General features: G+C 47.4%; 5 protein-coding genes across 5 annotated transcripts; 4 read left to right on the top strand and 1 right to left on the bottom strand.

The window, feature by feature from the left end:
* Nucleotides 1-1743: 1743 nt before the first annotated feature.
* Nucleotides 1744-2736, bottom strand: EDB93DRAFT_1096544 (uncharacterized protein; the record flags this gene model as incomplete). Its single annotated transcript, XM_041446794.1, has 3 exons — nt 1744-2294; nt 2342-2438; nt 2494-2736. The coding sequence occupies 3 exons, from the start codon at nt 2734-2736 to the stop codon at nt 1744-1746; spliced, it is 891 nt and encodes a 296-aa protein (XP_041301010.1).
* A 904-nt stretch (nt 2737-3640) lies between these two features.
* On the top strand, nt 3641-5446 carry EDB93DRAFT_1257023 (uncharacterized protein; the record flags this gene model as incomplete). The annotated part of the gene is made up of 3 exons (XM_041454042.1): nt 3641-3714; nt 3770-3947; nt 5042-5446. 3 exons carry the CDS (start codon nt 3641-3643, stop codon nt 5444-5446), a joined length of 657 nt encoding a protein of 218 aa, XP_041301009.1.
* A 5346-nt stretch (nt 5447-10792) lies between these two features.
* EDB93DRAFT_1096540 (uncharacterized protein) lies at nt 10793-11774 on the top strand (the record flags this gene model as incomplete). Its single annotated transcript, XM_041446793.1, has 2 exons — nt 10793-10944; nt 11018-11774. The coding sequence occupies 2 exons, from the start codon at nt 10793-10795 to the stop codon at nt 11772-11774; spliced, it is 909 nt and encodes a 302-aa protein (XP_041301008.1).
* A 2758-nt stretch (nt 11775-14532) lies between these two features.
* EDB93DRAFT_1096546 (uncharacterized protein) lies at nt 14533-14772 on the top strand (the record flags this gene model as incomplete). Its single annotated transcript, XM_041446795.1, has 1 exon — nt 14533-14772. A coding segment is annotated over one exon (240 nt), but the record flags the coding sequence as incomplete, so codon positions are not given.
* Nucleotides 14726-15334, top strand: EDB93DRAFT_215879 (uncharacterized protein; the record flags this gene model as incomplete). The annotated part of the gene is made up of 2 exons (XM_041455743.1): nt 14726-14799; nt 14854-15334. A coding segment is annotated over exon 2 (342 nt), but the record flags the coding sequence as incomplete, so codon positions are not given.

Below are 15334 nucleotides of genomic sequence, written 5' to 3'. Positions count from 1 at the left end.
CATGTAACATGCCTCTGTCAAGGGGCAGCAAGGGCTATTTTTTTTTTCTTACTTCGATCACTCTTCTTCGCCTTGGCACTGAAGTTTGGCAACATCGATATATTCCTTTCATGTTTCGGCATTTCTAAAACCAGACATAGTTTTAAATTACAACCTAACACATGAACTATAAATTTCCTTCGATGTTGATGTAAGTCAATACATGAAATGAAGGGCGCCTGAATTGGTTGTGAAATGAGTGGCATACATCAAGTTCATAACATAAGGAAATTGTGCAGCATGGAATTTCTTGACAAGCTACCAACTGCTTTTGTATGACATGTCGGGCTTTCAACTGGGGTCCAATCATTGAACGACAAGCGCGACGCGTCCATCACGTGCGATATGCATATATACTTATACCTTCCCTACTCCGAACCAGGAGAACGGCTGCACAAACGAACCAAAGCTGACTACACGCAAGCAAGATGGGTGAAATTCAGTACTCAGCGCCCAGCGCCAGTGAAAATCGACAAGAATGAGGTAGATATGTAGAGATAGACGTCTAAGTACAGATTGAGGCAGATACAAATCTAAGAAATTTGAGACGGCAAAGCTCTGATTTTGTGCAAAATGCCCATTTTACTACATTAATGTCCCTGTTCTTTAGCTCAAATCAGCTGCCAGGACTACCGACGATCACGCGGACGAGGAGTAAATGGCGGGCAGGCGAGGCGCAGCGTTACTACACCGAATAATAGCGATACCCGTAGATAGCCTGATTGGTCCGCATTAGTTGTACAACGAGATGTTTTCAAGTCAAATCGAGTGATAGTTTGTAAGTAGCATGCATCTAAACATCACTATTTACTTGTGCTATAAGGTATCAATAAAGACCACAAAAGTAAAGTGATTATAAAGTTCGAACCAAAGAAAACAAGCAGGTGCAACCATTTGGAGTACTCTCAGTAGTAGGTGAGGTACGGAAATTCAGAATTCCGAACAGACGATGTTACAAATGCTTAGCCAATATTTTATTGTGAGAATCTATGGACACAGGTACTAGAGTAGTAGACTTTTGAATGAAACTTGATTTCAATTTCCTTTGTTTGCAGCTAGGACACAACAGCCAGTAGAATAAAACCACTGATCTACAATGTGAGCTGCTCCCGATTGTCGGCTATGTGCCGGCCAGTGACCGTTAGCGAGAAACCCTCTATTAAATTTGATGTTGTACATGGGTTTGGATTACTAAGCTACAAAACCCTGGGGTTTCTTATCCTATTAGTCATTCAACTTTCCCAAGCGTTTGGTCGGAGGTTGATCTGAGTTTCAAAAATGAGCTCGCCTAGATCTGGGTAGCCAAGATATCAATATCGCTTTAAGCGTCTTGTCGGTGCCATCATCCCTCAACTTGAACATCATGCCCCCAAAAGGTCGTGCTGCTGCCATTCACCTCGGAATCGCAGATCTCCCCGCATCCAATAGATATCATGTTCGGCTGAGGCAGTGTTGGCGTCGAATGCCAACACATTGACACCAATGCCTTCATGCGTCCATGTTCAACAGATAGTAGTGAATGAGGGAACAGTAGAAAGGAAACAGAAACAGAGAAGAGAAGAGATCCCGGCGGTATTATGGCAAGAGAAAGCTGCAAACCAGTTTGGTAGCGAGTAAAGAATTCCCCTGCAGGCCGAGAGACCACACCATTTTCAAACATGTAGGCAGATGTACTTCTACGCAACAAAACACTGACATTCCTTATCATAGTGTATACTCACTATGGTCCTTTTCCAACTCCTCGAAAATCGAAAAATACCGAGCCGCGTGCTCAACACGGGTCAGGCGCTGAACTTGGGCTTCACGCCATGCCTCAGGACTTTGCTGCTTAAAAGCCTTTTCTGTGCGGAATCCATACTCAACCCATCTGACGAGACCCCCTGCAAAATATTGAGTAAAAGATAACCTTTTCTCCAGCGAAGAAATAGGGATGTTTCCATGCCGTAGAATGGCCGAGGGGATCAGAATGGTGGCACCGGGCGGAAATTGGATGATGAGTCCAAGGTCAAACAGGACCAAGTGGCCGCCAGTGATTGGGTCGAAATTTCCTAGGGCAGTAATGCTACACATCCCACTGGCAAAATTTACATTGTCGGTGTGATCAAAGGTGACGGTGGCGGGTCCAAGATTGAACGTGGCAGCAGCAAAAACACTATTACGAAAATTCCACGTGAGATGCGCGTGCATACTCTTGAGAGATGCTTTGGTGTCAGTATACACCCTATGGACCTTGGGTGCATAATGACAAAGTATGCCTTTCAAATGAATGAACGAATGCACAAAACAGAATCTTAGTACTCACTACTACCAAAACCTGCCAACCTTTGAATGGTTGGTTCAGACAGAAGTGCCCGAAGCTCCTCTTGGTTTCTGTTGGAGTGTTGAAGATTGTCCGGCTCCTGTGTAAGTGTCAGTCTGTTGATGCAGACCGCTTGAGTGTGATAGTTAATATACCTGTTGACCACCCCCATATGAGACTCCAACACCCAGGCATGGGTAGAATCCCCGCCGGTGATGGGTATCAGATAGCTTGAAGGTGCAACGTTCCCGTGCAATCTCCATTGCAGCGCAGGCTTGGGATGTTGTAAGCTGCCAGCCGTCATCCTGTGGTTGACCAGCTAGAACGACGATTACCCTTCTGTTCTTATCCAGTAGTGTTTTGGGCGATCTGGCGTAAGTCAGCCCGTGACCCTGCATGGAATCTTCCTGAGTCACACACCTTCCATCCCACTCCACTAAGCGAAATCCTGTGTTAAGTAGCGTTTTCAGGTCTTGCACTCTGTCGACGCTCTCAACTCGTTTTCCAACATATGCTCCATATGCTATAGGCATATCCTGTAGCGAGATCGGTGTGGCCATTGGATGTTTAAGGACTCGCTTGGATGTCAATTTAAGTATAGGTGCATAAGAGTTGGCGGCCTTTTCTCGCCTCTTCCGTCGACGACGTGAGTTGCTGCCCTTCTTTTTATGGGATACACCCTTTGCAATTTGTTGCTGTCCATTGCTAATATGTGTACGACGGGAGTTCTCGACTAGATTGGTGGCACATGTATTGGAGGACAAATCATCTTCATGATCAATTGCTTCGCGAACGATCATATCTGGCTCGTAGTCCTTCATTGTCCCACAAGCGAGTGCATCCTGCCACTCAAAGGCTCTGTTCAGAAGAGGAAGTAAATCTTGGTCAGTATTCAAGAAGGCTGTATGCATGTCGTGTCCGTGCTGTATGAGTAAATGATGGCAGTGTCATTCGAGGCGTAGGATACTCTTGCACAATCAACTAACATCACGTGATCACGGGTGACTTTCGTGTGAGTTTGATTGGAATGAAAATCCGACGAGCAAACTCAACGCAGCGGTATTCACAAGGTGAAGGAACTACGCAGAATGACATACAGCCTCGCAGTGACACCCATGACAGACATTCGCATTCAATCTTTCACTCGCATTCACATAAATGAACATGGCCATGCACATGATGCAGCACGGATAGTCTTCAAACTGCTGGTAAGCTGTGATCCCCCTAGCTAGTCGAAGCGTAGCTGATTATGTATTAGGCGACAGAGGGAGCCGAATAGCTTTTGTAGGGCTGTTTGCCAACATGACTTTGACCGGTGCCAAAGGATTCGCTGGCTGGCACATGAGTGGTCCGAAGATGAATAGCGGTTTCAAGAGGTAAGCGTTCATTGTGCATGAAACACTTGACATGCATGCTGATCGAGTATACCAGAGGGACTTATCATCGCGAACTACGAGTGGATCAACAACGAGGAAATTTCGAAAATCTGATTGCAGCGGCCGATGACTTGGACACTCATCATTGTACAGGGATGCTCAATTCATTCAGTTCGCGTTCACCTGGGAGCCGAGTTTGGTTGTTCAAGCTTAACCGCTTCATTTCCGCCTCCGTAAATTAGTTCCAAGGCCGAAGCGGGCCAGACGTATCTTATAGTCTATCATTCTGATAATAATTCCAGTACTGTGCCAGCAATGGACTACTATCATAATAATGGTAGTAGATACAATCCAGATCAGTTTCGGAGTGGAGTCCATCAACAGCAGGAGTGGGAGGCAGCCTTGATACAGCCAACCTACTGGCCATAACAGAATGTAAAGTTAAAATATCCCTGTAATCTTGCTTTCGTAGCTGCGCACGGGGCATATTGATCACTGTTGAACGTCGAACGACGCGTTGAATTGGCATTGACTCATGAGAACTGATAACAAAATCGCCATGTAACGGCCGGCGTGCGGTTCCAAATAAGGAGTTGTAAGCGTCGGTAATCAGTTTCGTAACTTGCTCGGATCCCAGGTGAACGCGAACTTTTAGAATTGAGCATCCCTTACATGTAGAAAACGAATTCGGCTGTGTTTAAAAATATACCATACGTGTTGGATTGCAATTGATATTGTGATGTATTTTCATGTGTGGTTGTGTGGTGGTTTGTTTGGCGCTGAGGATTTGTATATATTTGCCACTCAAGTTTCCTCTCAACCTCCCACACCGTCAGGTATTATGGAGAGTCTGGTTTTTTGTGGACGCCCCCTGACAAGGGAGATGTCAATCAGACACGTGCGCATCCATGTGACATGCCCCTGTCAAGGGGCTGCAATGCAGTCAGACATGACTCTTTTGGTCTGAGTTCCATGTTGTGCGAGAGAATCTGGCTAGAGATGTTTGGTGATGTGAATCCCCCCTGACAAGGGAGGCGCTCTGGAGTCATCCAGACATTTGTGCATCCATGCAGCATACCCCTGTCAAGGGGCAACAATCCAGTTGGACATGGTGCAGTTTGAGCTGTAAAGTGAACCTGCGAGCACAGAGCTCAAACTAGTGCTTACTAAGCGAATGAGCGCTATGAGCTGTAACGCGCAGTCATACACGCGTATCTTATATTTATCCTTATTGCACTCTCTCACTCGCTCGTTTTTCTCATATTGAGCATTCGGCATTACCAACGTACCGTTCGTAGAATTATTACTGCTATTATGACCTCTACAGAGACGCCGAATCTTGGGCATCCTGAAGGAGCCGGAAGAAAAGATACATGATTCTTTAACCGGCAAGACAATGACCTTTTTGTCCGACGAGTACGCGTCGAGGACTGCATCATCTCTCGCTAAAAACAAGCAGAGACGCATCAATCTTCACGATCGGGAGGCAGTGGAAGAAGAAATCATTGCGCGTGCCGAACGCAACTTGAAGAGAGCGAACCGAAGGATGGACGAAAACTATATCGAAGAAGTTTCTGACGACGAACATTTTCTGGATGAATCAAATGTCCAGGAGACGGCTCCTGTCGTTAAGCCTTCTATCCCGAGTTTCATAGCGGACGCTGTGGACTTCATAGGTTCACTCACACCTACCACCAGGTCTATTCTTGCTTCAATGTCGGTTAAGGCTTAAACGCTTGCTGGAACGAGCCATCACTGCGCTATGGATTTATGTGAAACGTGGGTGGGTGACCCGTGGGTACGAAGTCTACCGTAGGTAGACATAAGTACAATCACGTAAGGTATACTGGTGAAGGAGAGATATGGATCCTATAAGTATCCGAGGTATAAACACTATGGCAAGGTAAACTAGCGTATAATACGGATACATATAGTACACTCGAGGTCGACTAAGGTGTGCACACTATGACCAGATAAACTAGTATATAATATGGCTACATATGGTACACTTGAGGTCAACCAAGGTGCGCACACTATGGCAAGATAAACTAGTATATACTACGGCCACATATAATATACTTGAGGTCAACTAAGGTGTGCACACAGCCATTTGAGGTGGTTTAATATGCATGAATTAGGACAGGTAGCCACGTTGTGAATACATCATGTATCCTGATATAGGTCGAGTACAAGTACACAGCCGCTACACTCCTTCTCCCAAACCCCATCCCTGAGCCCCAATTTGAGTGTATATACCCAGTAAAATGCGCACCAGCGGTGGCAGGCAACAGCAAGGTCCTCCACCAGGGCCCCCTCCACCTCCACCATATCCACCCCTGTCTGGCAGTCCAAACGATCCCCCACCAGCACCCATCGCATTGCACAACTTGCTTGCGAACTTGACGCCAGATGTTCTACTTGCTCTTGCAGCAGAGGCGGTATAGGGTCAGCCTCAGCAGAGTCTACCCCATCAAATTCGCATACCTCAATCACTGCCCTCTAGCAGACAACATGCTATTCAGCCAGACTTAGAAACTGCGTCGGATGTGCAGGTGCTACGTGGTATATGCGAGAATCTCAGCAGGAGGTTGATCGCCTGAAACGTGCTCACAGAGATGACGGGGATGATGCAGATGATGAGGATGAGCCTACAGATAAATATGTGCGTCAGAAGAAGAAAAGAAAGTTGACAAAGGCACGGACATACCTTCTCAACCCATTCTGAAGTACATTCAGAACACTTGCAAAAAACCTCAGTTTTATGATAAGTCGCATACTAGTATATTTGCGTCAGTAACAGTGAGATTTCCCAAATGTAACATGTGTACTTACATCGCCTTTCGTACTTCGATTTTTCTCCTTCTTGTTCTTGGCCATGTGCAAGGTTTAGTGGATGCTGGTTCAGGGTAGTACTACAGGGATGTTTCCTGCGTTCATTCCGTCGTACTTAGCGAAAAAATGAGCTCGTCGATATATTAACGCCCGAGGGCTAGTACAGCAAAACAGAAGAGATCTGTGCTGATCTCGTTGCTAGGGTGGTACAAAAAGATATCATCCTCCCACATACCTGGGATGAGGATCCCTCACCCAATCTCATCCTTGGTCGTAGGGGCCTGGTAGAAGTTCTCTGCGTATGGTAGACACAGTCAAGGCAGGAGAATCTGAACAGAGGTACGCATACCTTGGCAACCGTCAAGTTATCATACCATTTTGGGACGGTAGTCCACTATAAGAAGCTATATCTTCCCACAGGCCATCAGATAGGGACAAAACGCAGTGCATGCAAGGTTGTCCGGTACGTCGGCCGCATCTAACGCACCTGTCTTCACAGAGGCAAACACGCGCATTGTCGGCGGCGTTCGATATACGTCGCGTCCTCTTAAATCTGGCAAGGTCAAAGGCACTTACGTTTCTCGCCCTCTCTTCTCTCCGCAAAATCCACGAGGATCCGGCCTGCGTCAAAATGAAAAAGGGATTGGTCACCGACCCAAACTGTTCGTGATGAATACCTCGTCGGGTTTCCCTCCGGAGAAACACTTCCTGCATCAACGCATTCGTTTGTCTGTTTGCTTTTTCCGGCTAGGGCGTTGTTGCTCCTGTGTCTTTTGACGGGTGATGTAGTGATGTATTATCGCCTGCCCTTGTAGACGCCCGACTGCAATGTTGGTGGTGTGTGAGCTGGAGTCATAAGCTTGCTGCTGCCTGCCTTCACTTATCCTGCCAAGGAAAGTCAGGACCTGGCTGGCAGGCCAGGGATGTCGGCTCCCAGATCTTTTTTTGTGTGTGTTCAATCTATGTCCATCCAGAGTGAGATTCTATGTGGGACAATACTATCCAGTCCCTGCCCAGACTTGACTCTGTAAGCCCTATCTGAGTCTAGTCAGTCAATACTGGGATGGATGGACAGGGATCAGGCTCTGAAGATGATTAGTTGAGATGCAACATGAAACTTTGTGCCACCTATCTTGAGTTTAGGTGATCCACGAATCTTTGGCGAATTGCAAGCACCGTTTTTGTCCTTCCTGATTCTGTCCAAGGATACATAGCCATGCGATCGTCCGCTTTATAGCTGCTAAACTGATTCAACCCTGTATGTACCGTACACTACTACTGGGTATGTGTGTTCAATACTCCACACTGTACCGTTTGCTTTGTTCACTGCCAATCTCATGTACGGTATACGGGTTCACCGTCTACCCTACTTCTACCATATGTGTACGCCTGTCCCCTGTCAGAACCACAACAATAAACGATAAATCTGGTACTGAAGAAGTAGTCAGAGTCTGCAGCTGGAGATACAGCCGCTTCCTATGGCTACCACTTGAAATCCTACGGAAAGTCATCCAATTGATGTTTGACCCAAGTTTGACGTTTATTAAACCCGTTTAACTTTCAGTTGAAAGTACGGGAATTGCCGATGGCGGACCTTTTCTTGGAAGAGTGACTTTGCCGGGCTGCTCGCTATGGTCAACGATGATGAAAGGCTTTGAGCACGCAGCGCTCATTAACTGGGACGGTCCTCTATCACCCAGTTCCTATCATCCTCAATCACCCAAAGACGTACCTTTAACATCATTCCTCAAGTCGACGAGCAGCGCGAAGGCTACCCTTCCATCGTATTCTTCTAGTACATCATCACAAGACGCTAATGACTTTGGAGAAGATTCAGATTGCTATATAATTGATGTTTCATCCTCAATAGAGAATTTATTTGATGCAAACCGCGGTTCTAGCACACGTACTTCAATCAAGGTATCTTCGCGTTACTCCTGAATCATTGTGGTTTACTGAACTCCACTTAGCGGCGCGCGTCATCGATTGAAACGCTTTCAGCCGCACACATGCCTAAACTCTTCCAGCCCTCTAATCTCGATAAGCTGTTTCCATCAATCCAGCATCCTAGTACTCACGACACCTCAGCTGCCGTGAGCACGTCATCCTTTGATAGATTCATCACACTTACGTATCTTACTTTTCCCTTCAGGATGAAGTTTTCACACCAGAGTTATATCTTTCTTCCTCACAGCACAGCACCCTGAGCGTGCCAACTTCGTTCTATGCTTCGGAGTCCAACTTATTCGACATGTCTATATCCCCTCTTTTAGCTCATAACGACGTGATTGAGCTGACTGATGATGAAGACGCTTCCGCACACAATAGTATCAAGATTACTAGTGACATTGACAACGAAAACGAGGAGATGGTTGTAGACAACATGCTTGTAAGTAATTGTGTACTACATTACGCTATTCTCGTCCCTTAAATGACTGTTAACATTCAGACTGAACCTTTTTCCGTGCCCGATTCGTCTTCAGATGGTGCCCGTTCTTTGAGATTGCCCTCGCCCGAAATGGGAGACTCTCTATTCACACCTCCTCCACCTTCCCGTAAGCCTCGCAGACGCGTTATTCTCGACTGTGTATCTGTGCCACCCCTTCCAAAAGACATGACCAGGGTCGATTGCAAGGCGAAGTCGTCCATCAGCAAACCTCAGCAGGGTGTACAGCACCCGTCAGTTATCCAGGCCCTGACCGCTGCATTCGCTCAAAACGACCGGCTGCCATCACCCTCTCTCAGTCGCAAGGGAAAGGAGCGTGAGCATGAACGCCCACGCCCAGCCCCTGCACAGAAGTACAAGCCTCGTTCCCGAAAGTTCGGAGAAGACGTTTCTACAATACCAACGCAGATCCTGGACGCGCAATATCCTGCTATCGAGCTTGAAATTCACGAACTGCCAGAACTTCTACCGCATCACGACAATATCCTGCAGACAAGTACTTATTATATCTACGCCAGATGCGTTCAACGCCTTTACGCACAACTGCACGAAGGTTTACCGCAGATGATTTCGGAGATGAAAGGACCTGCAGTCCCGGATGATGAAAAAGATGAGAAAGACGATGAACCTGTCTTGCCTCATGTTCTTGCACCGCTGTTTGAGGAGAGGCCAGATATCAAAGCGGCCCTTACACCATACTTCGGACGCAGGCCTCGTAAAGGTTCCTCTCGCACAGGTAAAATAAAGAACGATTTAGAGCCGCAAAGTGTCCCGACTTCGTCCAAGTCTAAATCGGGATCCACTGGTACCATCCTTCAAACACAGGACCCTTCATCCTCTAACGTCCCTGACGACATCTCGCACTACACCGCACTGGAAGAGGATCAAATCCTGGACTTCAGCATGGAGATGGATCAGTATTTGAGCGACCTCGGACATTCCCCTGCAAAGACATATTCTCCAGGCATCAAGCACACTCGATCCGCACCGAGTTCCTTCATTGGTTTCTTGCACAATACAACACGGCTGCTCCCTGACGCAGCGTCGGCCATGCGAGAAGATGCAGAGGACAGTTTCTTCGGAGTACCTCCTAGCCCAAAGCTGGTATCCGAACCTCCTTCACTACAGCTCACGGACATGTATGCTACCAATTCGTCGCATAGCCTGGACGCTAGCTTCGATCTTGTGCTTCCTGAGAATGGCCAGGGGTCTTTATTGCCTATCATTGAGAAAAAGAGCTTATCCCCCGAAAGTCTTTCTCTCTCAGACAGCGCGGGTACAATTGATCCTTCGCTGCTTGGTGGAAGTGAACCTCCTCCCAGATCTCCCAAATCTCCCTTACCGCCATCAGTAGGTACTCGAAACTCGAAGCAACTCCCAGCAGTCCCCATCATATACGTGCGCAGACCTCCAGGAGTGTCCTCATCGCAGGAAGCCCCAGCGATCTCGAACAAATCGTCTGGAAAGTCACGAAGAAACGTCCAGATCAAATATCGCACTAGTGAATCGGCCTCTGTTACTGATGAAGGCGACGCGACTAGGTCAGCGAGAAAGCTGGATGACGGGAAGGTTAAGGATGATGGAGGGTGGACTGTTGAAGCTATCTCTACCCCACCTGTACAACCTGGGGCGCAGCCAAGTCTCAAGTTACGGATTCGTCGATCAGGCACCCGTGCAAGTTCTGACGGGTCGTTCACGCCATCAAAAGCTTCGAGTTCGGCTTCTCCCGCTGTACCTACAACTCCACCTCCAAATCCGAAATTGCCCAAGGTCCATGCACCTCTTCCTCCAGCTCAAACCATGCTACAGGGCGATGGCGAGCCTGAAGTTACCAATACTTTTTGTCACCACTGCAGACGTACACAAACCAGACCCAAGATGCAATGTTCCAAGCGCCGTCCAGACCGGACAATATGCGGGAAACGGTTTTGCAACGGATGCATCCTGAACCGGTCTGTCGTTTTATTTCCTTTGTTTCAGCTGCTTTCCTCATTGATTGCAATGCGTCCTCGTGTGGTTACTCAGGTACCCCGATATAGTATTTGCCCCCGATAACAAGGACTTCGTCTGTCCGGTCTGCCTTGATACCTGCAACTGCTCCATATGCTCGCGGAAACGCGGGGAGGAATATATCTCCATGCGTGGAGGCGGATTTGCAGGGTCTCGCACCAAGTCGGGCATTTTGCTTGTGCCTGATGATTCCCGTGTCCAGGACGTCAGGATGACACCTGAACCTCCCAAAAGTACGCCACAGAAAATGTTCTGGGCTCACGTTTATGGTCTTGAAGGCGAACGCGTCGGCCGTGCATTTATCGACGACGCTAGCGCCTCTGCCCCCGTCCGGCACACACAACCGGTCAAACAGCGCGCCCAAAACGTGCAATCGAAACAGAAAATAAAAGCGAAGCTGAAGAAGCCGAAGGTATTCGTTGGAATGCCTTTACGCGAGTGGAAAATTCGCACTATTAGGGATCTTGAGCCTAGCGCTGTGATTTCGCCTTTCGTCCCGGGTGAAAACCACTCAGGGAAAGGCAAGGGTAGGGCTGTCGAACGACCACGAGTATATATCGGCGATGCGAAGTGGTTGTATGTGCCGTATACGCGTATGCCTGTCTCATCATACTCTTCGTGGGCATCATCGCCGGATTCGGAATTGGACTCGGACGGGACGTTGACGCCGTTGGAGGATTTAGAAGAAGGGATGGGGTGGCCGCAGCCTGAGGTGGGGGAATCCGTGACCGTAACGTGGGGGTCGACGCGTGCGCCAGAACGGAGGGTCTAGTTCGTTGTCGGCGGACGATTTGGCCAAGGCTATTGGGGTTGCCTTGGCGGCGACGCGTGAGGACAAGGTGGAGCTGTTGTGTACTTTTCAGTGTCTTTGGCGATGAGCGTTGATGTGAGTTCCACCTCGCCTGTCCCGACTCCCGAGAAGAACTGTTGTCCATGTACCTTAAATTAACATCCAATTCATTACTTTTAGCCTACTTTGGCCCTCATAGTACTTGCCGCCAATGCGCTACAGCTTCGTCTACCATTAATGATGGCATTCAATGCATTATCGTTAGACGCCTTGAAAAATGTTATTGTGCGTAATAGCTGCAATTATAGTCGTAACATCTTTCAGTTAACAGAACATTTCATCTAGTTCACTGCATTGGGATGTGTGTGTCTTGCTATGTATGGTAGGATTACAGTCGATGTGGACAGACATCGCGCTAATCCGAATGCCCGAAACATTCGATCCACAGCGGCCTTGAGTGCGATTCCTCTAATCCTTACTGTGCTTTCAAGTCTCAATCCAGCTCTCCGATCCCCGACGCTCGTAAATTCCATTGTTACACCATACAACAGTCCAACATATCCGCTCTGTATTCTGAATTCAACCCAGTCTAAGACTGGTGTGGTGGTAGTTGGCGAGATTTTACCTCCGGCCGACAGGAGTTCGATTCCTCTTCACTCTATCCGTTACCTTTGAGTATCTCACTCGTTACTGGAGGGTGTACTATAGGATCGGGGACCTGGTGACCACACTCGACAGTTTTCTTCCGTTGACCGACCAATATGATACTCCTTTAGGAGATTTGATCTACAGTGCATTCGTTCTTCAGGAGGCAGTGCGACTGGTCAATAGTACTCCCAAAGGAAGGAAGGGAGAATGCGCTTATAGCGTAGGTGATGAGCCTGGTCGATGCCCTAGCAGGAGTGATGACTTTGATCTACAGCGGTCTTGGCACGGGGATCTCCGCAAATGCTTTTGCCCAACATGGTATAGCAACAACTATTGTTGAAATCGATTCTGCTGTGTACGATGCTGCACGCCAGTATTTTGGCCTATCGGATCCCGGTAGCAATAATATGTTTCTGCAGGATGCGAGAGGGTGGGTTAGAAGAAGGAGAGCTATGGTAGAAGCTGAAGACCCCTCCGCAATCAAGTATGATTTTGTCGTCCATGATTGCTTCTCTGGAGGGGGAGTTCCTGAACATCTCTTCTCCATTGAGTTTTAGGATGATCTCAAGACCATCCTAAGTCCAGAAGGTGTTGTTGCAGTGGTAAGCAGTTTCGGACATCGTGTTTGCCCGTATCACTGATTCTATGTTATTCGGACAGAACTTTCCTGGAAAATTTGCATCCGACTCATCGCAAGCACTACTCGTCACATTGATGCAAGCCTTTGGACAATGCAGAGCCTTCCATGATCATGTTGAGCTCATCCGCCCGGAACAGCTTCACTCCCAATTCGTCAATATTGTGAGTTTCTCATCATTAGAGCTTTAACAAAAAGTCTGACGATCACGCAATAGGTCTTCTTTTGTTCCCCATCTCCAACACCACTCACATTCCGAACTGCAGTTGAAGAGGATTATCTTCATTCATATCTTCGCCGTCACATTCTATCTAGTCTTGACAAACGAGAAATTCATCACTCCCAAATTGGAGACAGCTCTATCTGGTCTGCAACCACGGAAGAAAAGTTCCTTCTGACCGATGCGTACAACACGCTGAACACATGGCAGGAAGGAGAGGCGCTTGACCATTGGAAACGTGCGTTGCATTCATTTTCGATAGTGTAGCTCTGATGTGTTGCGCAGTTATGAGGGAGATGATACCAGACGTAGTATGGGAGACTTATTGATGGCAGTCATATAATTTTATTGCTGTATCCTTTACCAAAATCAGAGACGCCGGCTTAAGTCCTATTCCTTGATCCTTGGGAATAGCTTCAAGGTCGACCTGACAACAGGCGGGGAAGTGTCATGAATGTCAGGATCAACAACGCTTTACAGATTATCGTGCCACCCTATGCGAACTCCGAGGATCGAGAATGGTGTTGGAACCAGGTTAATCACTGATTGATCCTCCTGGGTGTGCACAGCGTGGGTCTACTGGGAAGATCGTAGTGTGGATAATTGATGTGCATGTATGCGGCAGCCGCAATCCAGTGCAAACAACACATGTGAGCCTTTGCATACAATTGTGTTATCAATTTGATACCGGGATTATCATGCGATCTTTAGCTATAGTAGGTTGTGAGAAATTCAGTCCACAAAACTTGCGCAACATTCATAGTATCCAGCGCTTATTTGTGTTGCTGTGTGATCATGGCTCCGAGTCAGATTCGTAAAGGTTCGTCTGACAAGTTTTCTGACAACAGACGACTAAGGCTTAGTCTCCACTAGGTAAACTTTCTTTCTATATCATGGTCAAGGCTGTCTTGAATAATGACTTCCAACTGGGTTCGGTAGTTTCTCTATCATATAATGCTCAGAATGCCATGGTCAGGGCCTCACTTGAACGCTCATAATTGGCAATTGAAAGATATCTCTGTTGCCATCAACCCCCCCCACTACATTGCAGTGCTTGAGTCTGCCAGTGTTATAAGGACTGTACTTTTGCCTCCAGAAGCAAGCATCTAGAAATTTCCCAATCCCTGTCGGCATAATGGGGGACGGTAGAGCTGTAAGTAACTTTATCCTCCCCTTGCCATGTTGGAAACCAACCTCTCCGGATAGGTTAATACCATGTTATCACCGACGCATCCATACCTGTTTCCTATGACATAACCATGGGCGTCCTTGGGGCCGTCCAAACTATCCTTGTTGATACCATCCTGCTCTTTCGCATTTGTTCCGTTTATCCGCCAAGATACCTCACATGGCAACGCTTTGTGATGTTGGTTTCACTGCCTGTTCTACTCAAAGTTGCCCGTGTTATCAATTTAGCTGTCTTTTATCGCAGCCTTGGCAGCCCAGTGGGCAGCAGCTCCATATCTCAAGATTGAGTGGTTCGCGCAATTGGTGGATAACATGTGAAGTAGATGTCTCTCATACTTTTATTGGTGCTCATGCATAGAATATTTCAGATATGCGTCCTCTCTATTCCTTTTGACACTTTGGTCAAAGCAGAAGAAGAACCATAGCTCCGTCACGGGGCGATGCCAAGCGTAAATTTCAATCGCATCTTCATAAATCCCGACTTATTTTTCTTAAGTTTCGTTCAGAATGAGACTCTGGACGCTATTTTGGATCGCGCTTTCAAACTTCATCATTCCAGCGCTCTTTTCGGTTGTCCAGATCATCGTCATTTACTGCGAAGTAAACCCAGCGGTCATCAATCAAACAATGCTGGCAAATATGTCAATTGCAGTTATCGGCATCGTCTTTGCAACAGTATGGGCGGGCTCAGTTAACAGCCAGATCGTTCGATCGGATGCCGAACCAGTTGCAGAAGTCGAAAAATCTGTCGTGAAAGGAAGCGTGATGCATTTTGCGACTCGGGGTACCTATGAGACGCGCGACGCATCACATATAACCTATCAACTTCCGGCAATATCTGGTCTTCGA

The sequence above is a fragment of the Suillus bovinus genome (assembly GCF_016758785.1).
Source record: "Suillus bovinus strain UH-Sbo-P2 chromosome Unknown EDB93scaffold_150, whole genome shotgun sequence".
Taxonomy (NCBI): Eukaryota; Fungi; Basidiomycota; class Agaricomycetes; order Boletales; family Suillaceae; genus Suillus; species Suillus bovinus.
Note: the sequence above shows the minus strand (reverse complement) of the source record. Positions and strands in the feature narration are given on the sequence as shown.